At 34.7% G+C, this 8,125-nt stretch overlaps 4 protein-coding genes across 4 annotated transcripts; 1 reads left to right on the top strand and 3 right to left on the bottom strand.

Moving 5' to 3' along the window:
* Positions 1–1,934: 1,934 nt before the first annotated feature.
* Positions 1,935–3,328, bottom strand: LOC111691320 (programmed cell death protein 7-like). The gene is made up of 4 exons (XM_023456909.1): positions 2,742–3,328; positions 2,500–2,686; positions 2,187–2,433; positions 1,935–2,120 (listed from the first exon to the last, which is right to left on the bottom strand). Exons 1-4 carry the CDS (start codon positions 3,306–3,308, stop codon positions 1,997–1,999), a joined length of 1,125 nt encoding a protein of 374 aa, XP_023312677.1. The 5' UTR covers positions 3,309–3,328; the 3' UTR covers positions 1,935–1,996.
* A 31-nt stretch (positions 3,329–3,359) lies between these two features.
* LOC111691321 (tubulin-specific chaperone A-like) lies at positions 3,360–3,905 on the bottom strand. Its single transcript, XM_023456910.1, has one exon. The coding sequence runs from the start codon at positions 3,733–3,735 to the stop codon at positions 3,382–3,384; it is 354 nt and encodes a 117-aa protein (XP_023312678.1). The 5' UTR covers positions 3,736–3,905; the 3' UTR covers positions 3,360–3,381.
* A 262-nt stretch (positions 3,906–4,167) lies between these two features.
* Positions 4,168–4,875, bottom strand: LOC108916556 (tubulin-specific chaperone A). The gene has a single exon (XM_018722837.2). The coding sequence runs from the start codon at positions 4,584–4,586 to the stop codon at positions 4,242–4,244; it is 345 nt and encodes a 114-aa protein (XP_018578353.1). The 5' UTR covers positions 4,587–4,875; the 3' UTR covers positions 4,168–4,241.
* A 1,384-nt stretch (positions 4,876–6,259) lies between these two features.
* Positions 6,260–6,724, top strand: LOC111692790 (cytochrome c oxidase assembly protein COX16 homolog, mitochondrial-like). Its single transcript, XM_023456911.1, has 2 exons — positions 6,260–6,398; positions 6,467–6,724. The coding sequence occupies exons 1-2, from the start codon at positions 6,277–6,279 to the stop codon at positions 6,642–6,644; spliced, it is 300 nt and encodes a 99-aa protein (XP_023312679.1). The 5' UTR covers positions 6,260–6,276; the 3' UTR covers positions 6,645–6,724.
* Positions 6,725–8,125: the final 1,401 nt, after the last annotated feature.

The raw sequence follows: 8,125 nt of genomic DNA, 5'->3' as shown, positions 1-8,125 counted from the left end.
GAGGAGGAACTTTTTTTTTAGTTAAATGCTGTATGTGGGGCGGGGGACGGGCTCTTTACAAAGTTTACTTTTTATATACTTAGAACGGCAGAATTATTAGTAAAAATATGGTGGATTTATAAAAAATGTTTTTTTAATGCACATTTTCATTTGCATGAATTTTTTAAAAATAAAAAAATTTTTGTTTTGATTTTTCATTTCTTTTCTCACATTTTTAGAAGGATAACTGTTTTTTATTTCAGTTTCTAACTTTAATTAATATTCCCATTTGACACTTGTTTAAAAAATTATGTTATATTTAAAATATCCGAATTTTCACTATATTTCTTCCGAGCGAGGCGAGTAATTCCAGTTAAATTGTGAATTTTTTCAAAATGTGTGTTAATTCTGAAAATAAAGTTAAAAAAATAAAAAAAATGATTCAAGATATTGCTGAATATCTGTTTTCATATTAAAAAAAATACTTTAAAAGAAATATGTAACTCGTTCCTTTGAGACGGACATGTTCCGTCCGAAACGTTCTCCACGCTTCGTAACGTATATTGAGTATATGTGTACCTTTTTTGAGCTGTATGCTTTTTTGGTGTATTACGATATTTGTAAATGATCACAGTTCTCAGAATTAAAGTATGTTCGACTGGAAATTGAGTTTTTTCTTTCACCGCTAAAGATTTCAACTAAACAAGGCCTTAAAAGAAACAGGGCGTATTTGTGGAGTTCAGACAACCAGAGGAACAACGCACTGTATTTTATGTTGCAAAAAAATTCTATGACGACTATGCATGCAACGAAATTAACACTATATTGTTATACGTTGCAAAATAATGTACAAATCAAACCTCAAAACACTTCAAACGAACTAAAACCTATTCAGATTGTACAAAAAATGGTTCCATAGTTTGAATTTTCGAACAGAGTGAGCTGAAATAACAGAATTATGCAAAACAAAAGCATAATCGATTATAGTCTTCCATATTTAACTTGTAATGATTCAGCTTATGTCATAATGAGAGACTTTGTAGAATTAAACAGAGAGAGCGCAAACAATGGACAAACTATTATTTCATAAGTTACCAGGAATAAAACGCTATGTTCGGTTCGAAAGGAAACATTTTTAATAAATTCTTATTACACTTTGCTCCATATGACTCCAACACGCCGTACATGACATCCTTGTTTATTTTCTTGCTACAGTTTAGCAAGCTTGGTCTTCGAGCTAGAAAAAATTGTTGGAATTACATTTTGAAGATATGGTGTTAACTGCATTCTTTTATCACACCTGAAACAGCTCCAATATCCGTTTTAAACACAATTTTGCTTCGCACACGCACAAAACCACAAAAAAATATCAAAAGTTTTTAATTTTCACCGAATAGCCGTGCACTTTGTTGAATAATTTCGCGTTTCATTTGTTTGAATGTTGCGAGTTGCCAGGCTTGCCGGTAGAGGGCGCATCCCCTGACGCTTTTATACAGCGAACGTTTTGAAATCGGGGAAACTTAAAATGCTTGCAAACATATTAATTTGAAGCTATATGCGAGCAGATTCACCATACATTATATTTTAGGCTGCAAGATAGAGGAAAGTGGCTCTGGGCTAACATCTTTGAAATTTTGCTATGTGATAGTTCTGATCGCATGGATCAAGAGTCAATAAAGTCAGTCCTTTGTTTTGGACCTACGATCCCTGACAGTTACGCAACCAGATTAACAGTGTATTGTATTTTAGGTTGCAAAATAATTTTATAAAAGAAATCCAAATAAAATCACTTTTAATACCATTTCGTACTGCGTAGTGACTTTCTAAATCAATGTATTTAAACTAGTACTGCATACCACATTGCACAAACTATAAAAAAAAATTGTAGCACCTCAAAACTCAAAAAAAACTGCAAATTCACTATCAATCTCTTTATTTCACAATAAAACACTTGGTTATTGCAAAGAACGTATTTATTGTTTCATTTTAAAAAAAAAGAGGCATAAAAAGTTAACAATCAATCAAGCGTTAAATATTTGGTCCAATTTTCAGAAGCGGCGGCATCGGGAAGGGCCCAGCCGAACGGTATTTTAGAACCCATCTCGTTCGAGGGCGAAACCAAAAACGTGTCCCAGCTTTTCCTACAACGAAACAAAAAAATATTACTCGTCCGGTACAGAAACGACGGAGATAACTCTGAGGCTCACCGAATAGCTATAAAAGTTTCCGTGTCCCTCTCGGCAGCGGTAAGAGCCCAATAACTTTGATTCTCCTGCGGGATGACCTGCCTGAGCCCGAAAAAAATCCGGTACCACTCTCCGAGGAGCTTGCGCTCCTTGGCCAAGCGGGCCGTCTTGGAATCCTCGCTGGCGGTCTTCTCGATCATCAGTCGCAGGCCGTGCTCCTCGATCGTGTACGTTTTCATCGAGGATTCCCACATTCGTATCAACTTTTCTGCGAACATATATTCGGTTAAAATGTTTTTGTTCGATACATTTGTCTGTAAAACTCGTAAATTACCTGTTATAACATTAAACGCCTGTCGATCCTCCAAGGACACCCGCTCGCCCCTCTGGCCAGCTATCTGGTCCCGAACGGACCTCAACTTGGTCAAGCTAGAAACGAGAGACAACTGTTTCCGAGCGTCAGACTTTTTCTTCGTGACCTCGGCCAAGACACAATCCGCGTCTTTCTGCATGTCCTCTTCCTGCGTAAAACTACAAATTTCACGAATACGCTTTAAAAAAATAAACGTTACTTACCATTTTGGCTTTTTCCACCTCTTCCTTCATACCCCTCAACCACTCGTCGATGCTCTTGTGCAGTTTGCTCCTGTTCTCGTACTTCTCGCTAAGTTTTTGCTTCCAGAACCCCTTTTTTTTCTTCTCTCTCAGACGTTTTTTCTTCCTTTTATCCACGGCCCGTTTCAAAGCGAAAATCGCTTCGTTGTTCTCGAATTTAGACATCAGTCTCGTGAACTGGTCTTTTATCACACCGATCTCGACAGTTTTTTGCTTCCATTCCGTCGTGGACATGCTAGCCACGTTGTCCTGTAAATTTTGTTGGGTTTCTGCGAGTTTATCGAGCAGCCCGAGGCACTCCTTCAGTGACTTCTGGGCGTCGTTAATAGATAGGTTGTTACCTTTGTTAATTTTTACTTTCGGGATTGGTCTGTAAACGCAGTTTTGCTGCAGCCACGAGTCGATCCACAGTTCGTCGTTACTTTGACTGTACAATGTCTCGAAAACGTTAGTCCTTGGGTCAGTACCGAGAGGCACTTCAGTGTTAGGCGAGCGTACAGAAAAGTTCTTGTATTTGAGAAAATTCATGATTAAAAAAAGGATTATAACTAAATTTATAAGTTTAAATAGTTAATTGTTTGTTAATACGATTCGAAAGCACTTAACACATATGCACTTCACCAGCTTTCGGCAACTGCTGTTTAGCTTCTTCCAACACTTTCTTAGCAGCTAAGTAGTCCTCGGTATCTTTCAAGTCTTGTTCAGTATCAAGTATGCCCTTTAAATCGTCGTAAGCTGTCAAAAGTCTTCTTTGGCAATCTGGAACCATCATCAAACTTTCGGTTAGCACTTCCTCTTGCTTGCGAATCTCGTATTCGTCTCGCCCGTCTTTCTTCAACTTCTCAATACGGATTTTCTGTTGTTCTGCCTCGCGTTCGTATACGGTCTTTTCCTTGGCTAACCTTCTCACTACACCTGTTTTTATTTTAATCGTTCTGAAGCGTGGATCTGCCATTGCACGGATTTCTACTAGAAAAGGAGATTTTGTGGTGTTAAACCTTTAAAAAACATGGGCCAAAATGTCTTTACACTTTTCAGATCTTTGGCATTTTTTTTAAATAAACCAGACCAACAAAATGTCCCTCACAAAAATAATTTAGTAACACAGAACATAGTCATAGAACAGAACAGACTCATTGATGTTCACCGTTGTCGTTTGTCAAACGAAGAAGGCTAATGATTGGCCATAAATAAGAAACTTAATATAATTGGCCATAAATTAAAAATGTAATATGATTGGCTATTGTGACTTACTTTCATAAACCAATAAAATTCGAGATACTTCAAAAATCTATATTGAATGTAAATAGTTTTTACACATTATTTCCTGGCTATAGAGTGTTTTACATAATTAAGATAAATATACCCAGCAAAATAAAATAATTCCCCAAGTAATACATATTTTACTATCACATTAATATTAAACAAATGCATAAATTGAAAAATGTGGGTAAATAACATTTAACACACTTCAGCTATCGGTAACTGTGCTTTAGCTTCCTCTAAGGCCCTATGGGCTGCCAGATAGTCTTCCGTTTCCTTCAAATCTTGTTCCACCTCCAGAATATTCCTCAACTCCTCGAAAGCAGCGAGAAGTTTTCTCTGGCAATCTGGTACCATCATGTGACTCTCGTTTAACACTTCCTCTTGTTTGCGAATTTCGTACTCGTCTTTACCGTCCTTCTTGAATTTCTCTACGCGGATTTTTTGTTGTTCTGCCTCACGTTCGTACACGGTCTTCTCCTTTGCTAACCTCTTGACAACACCTGTTTTTATTTTGATAGTTCTGATGCGTGGATCTGCCATCGTACAATGTTTTGAAATTTATTTCACCACTAATCAGCAAGCAAACCAAAACGAGTCGTCTATTGATTCCACCGACTTCTTTTATGAATGAAAATGAAAACAAGGGGCCGAGATTATTGAGTGACTCATATGATTGCTTTTACACGACACATCAAATATATCAAACACTCAAATTAAGTGGTTTTTCAAGGACACAAGGGATTAGTGATAAATCATCAGTTTTAAAGTATTGTATTATAATCAGGGCCCGAGAACTTATACTTGAAAATATGGGGACACTGGGAACCACGTGACTTGAGATGGATATACAAGTTGGGGAAAGAGTCTATAGATGTCGCCACAAAGATTTTGTAGAATAAATTTTGACAATTGCAATTATGAATCATTTCATGTCATTCTTATTGTTCATGTTTATTGTTGGTTAGGTTTGGCGAGTGTTGGTGTGTGTTTTATTTGTGTTTTTAGTGTGTTTTATTAGATATTTCATTCACATTTATTTATATAACATAATAATGTCTGATCATCATATAATCACATTTTTTTATTAATAATAAAATATTGTTTTTTTGTTTTTTTTTTAATAAAAAATGTGATCAGAGGTAGGTAGTTTTTTTTATGGATATCAACACAACGAAAAATTTAAAGTTGCATAATAAATCTCTATTACAAGAATTAATCAAAGATTGGTTTAGTAAAATTATTTACTTGTAATATTTTTTTATTCACCGTGAAAGCTAATACAATATAGAAAGCACTGAAACTCTATAATCATTTTCACTCTTTTTTTTTCAAAATATGTACTGAAATTTGAAATTTTTTCAACAAACATTTTAAAAAGTTACAGTATCAAAATTATTTCTTATTTTAAGTAGGAAGACTATTAGAGCATTTAAAAGTGTCTTTAATGCTTGAGTGATTTTAATACTTTTTATCAAATGTACTTATTTTCTCATGGTGACAAAAAAAATTATCTACGTGAAAATTATTTTACAAAATCAATTTCTGAGTAATCTGTGTAAGGTGAGATTTGTTATGTAATTTTAAATTTAGCGGCGGCAGAATACCTAAAACAAATATTGAGTAGGTAGGTATATAGTTGTAGAGCGTACAAGTAGATGGCGCTTGCATCTTTTACCGGCTACAGGTAATTTAACTCACTGTATTACCGATAATTGCTAGAAAAGGAAAGCAATAGAAGTTGGAGAAAGTGTCAACAGTTAGCGCTGTTAATGACCACGAATTCTGTGCAAGTTTCCTATCTATAGTACCTATCATTTATCTAGGATTATAATATACTGTTTAAATGAAAAATTGAAAAAAGGGGAATAACAAAGGTTCACTGGTCATCACGTTATTGGAAGTTTTCTAAACTAATCATGTTAATCCGATTACTCCGATCAGTAAGATCATTGCTGTTGTAGTTCGGCATTGAAACTGATTTATGTTAAAAAGCGTTTGTAAAGTATTTATTAATGTTGTAATGTTAAATTTTACGCCTAGGTCTCGATTACTTGTGTCTTTTATTCAAAACCGATTGCCACGAATCGGAAACATCAATTAAAGTAAAATCCAAATGCACTGATTAGTGATCCATCTGATCTCAAATCAGAGCTTTGCACACTCTTTTTACGTACAAAGTACAAATCAACAAAGTTAAAATTTCAAATCCACAAAGGTAACCTAACCTAAAATGGGTAGTTTTTCTAAAACCCTAAATTCTTTTTTAAAGAAAAAATCTATAAAATACGGTTTGCCGTTTCTTCTAGTGGTTCTAGGAGGTTCTTTCGGTTTGAAGGAATTTGCCCAGTTACGGTAAATATACCTTCATATATATCTAATCTTATATATTTTTATTAAAAATTGTGTATGCATATTTTTAGTTATCAATTCTCGAAGGTGTCAGTTGTGAGGCCCGAGGAAATGAAGAAGTATGGTATCGAAATGAAAAAACCTGGCGAAGTAACTATAGACACCGAGTTTGAGAAAGTTAAGAAGCTCGATATAGATAACTGGGAGCAAGTCAGGGGTCCCAGACCCTGGGAAGAGAATATTAATTAGACTTTGTAGTGTAAGTTGTGAAAGTAGTACAGAACTGTGATATTTGTAATTCTTACGAAAATAAACACGTTTATTTTAAATTTGTTAGTGATTTTTTCAGTGTTGTGAAATCAGTTCAGGAAGTGAAACGACTGGTGGATATAGATATTTTTTTTTATTAATTTCTTATAAAAAATATACCAAACAAACAATAAATATCTGAGTGTGTAGTAAACAGTGAATTGGGAACAAAAACCACAAATGATGAGTTATTTTAGGTGAAAAGTTACTATTGCGTTACGACATACCAAACAAATATCATACTCGCCCTTCCATTAAATTTAAGGCAAAAAATAGTCATTTGAAATATATCACTAAAATTTAAAAGGCGTTCTCTACTCCAGCAATTTATCGGGGAGTATGATTATTTTTTAGTAATTTTCATTTCCGTCTAACTGGAAACATTTAAATTTAGGTAATTGAGCAACATTTAAAAAAAAAATCGGTGTGTTTTGATAAATCTTCCAGCATGTATATATCACACTGCTATTTAAATCTTCCAGTTATGTAGAATTTAATCCGAGAACAGATAAAAATCGCACTCTCAAATATACAAATAAAAATACCAATACTTTTTCAATTTCGACAAAAAAAAACTGCTTAGTCCGGAAACCACTCAAATTTTTGATATATTTGTCCCTTTTTTTTTGCAAATTATCCACCTAATCGAAAGCAATGTGTCCTCGAGACATCGCAAACTCAAAAATGCCACCGCTGCGTCTACAGTTAGCTTAAGTCTATCTATCAAGGGAAAAACACAAATCGTACGTCTAGCCAGGTACAAATAAACAACAAAAAAAAAATGGGGGTAAACTATTCACTGCCCTCGTCAAACGACTGTTAAAAATATCGAAGGAGACTTATCGCTAATGTTAGTGATCACTGTACAATTCGAGATTAAATTGCTTATGTCCCCCTCCGAAGACTGAATCGTAAATACTTTCAGATCTTTGATATACCACCTAAATACGTACAATATTAAATATATAGCACAAAGTTGATACCTACTGGCCGAGTAACTTGTTAGAAAACGATCAATGCTAACTAAACGTAAAAAAAATTGTAACGTCAGTCCTAAGATTCCTGAAAGCTTGCGCTGGGAGAACTGGCCTAGTCTTGGGTAAATACTAATAAATTTAGAATTAAACACCCGTTGCGAGGATTCGTAATAAAACGTTCATCCCACTTCTGATCCGAAGCGCCAACTCTGACTTTTAGATTCGATGCTGCTAAAAGCATCGAATGGCAACTTGTGACCTTCACGACTGTTAAAAATGCAACAGAACCCATAGGCGGGCAAATACAAATGAAAGAAATGGCAATGCAAACCGTTTCAGTCATGAAAATCGCGTTTTTTTTAAAAGATACGCTACAAATACGATATTTCCCACATAAAAATTCATATAATGAATTATATTTATGTACATCGAATATCGAATAAA

This window comes from Anoplophora glabripennis, unplaced genomic scaffold (genome assembly GCF_000390285.2).
Source record: "Anoplophora glabripennis isolate ALB-LARVAE unplaced genomic scaffold, Agla_2.0 scaffold3521, whole genome shotgun sequence".
In the NCBI taxonomy this organism is placed as follows: domain Eukaryota; kingdom Metazoa; phylum Arthropoda; class Insecta; order Coleoptera; family Cerambycidae; genus Anoplophora; species Anoplophora glabripennis.
The sequence above is the reverse complement of the archived record's forward strand: the minus strand, read 5'-3'. Positions and strand labels throughout refer to the sequence as shown.

What these genes read in the sequence shown, in the direction of transcription:
- LOC111691320 (XM_023456909.1), bottom strand. Translation starts at nt 3,308, where the DNA reads ATGAATTTTCTCAAATACAAGAACTTTTCTGTACGCTCGCCTAACACT. An exon ending in AGGTGGAAAAAGCCAAAATG is followed by an intron (nt 2,687 to 2,741) that starts GTAAGTAACGTT and finishes AGTTTTACGCAG; the next exon opens with GAAGAGGACATGCAGAAAGA. An exon ending in GGCGTTTAATGTTATAACAG is followed by an intron (nt 2,434 to 2,499) that starts GTAATTTACGAG and finishes ATATGTTCGCAG; the next exon opens with AAAAGTTGATACGAATGTGG.
- LOC111691321 (XM_023456910.1), bottom strand. Translation starts at nt 3,735, where the DNA reads ATGGCAGATCCACGCTTCAGAACGATTAAAATAAAAACAGGTGTAGTG.
- LOC108916556 (XM_018722837.2), bottom strand. Translation starts at nt 4,586, where the DNA reads ATGGCAGATCCACGCATCAGAACTATCAAAATAAAAACAGGTGTTGTC.
- LOC111692790 (XM_023456911.1), top strand. Translation starts at nt 6,277, where the DNA reads ATGGGTAGTTTTTCTAAAACCCTAAATTCTTTTTTAAAGAAAAAATCT. An exon ending in AAGGAATTTGCCCAGTTACG is followed by an intron (nt 6,399 to 6,466) that starts GTAAATATACCT and finishes GCATATTTTTAG; the next exon opens with TTATCAATTCTCGAAGGTGT.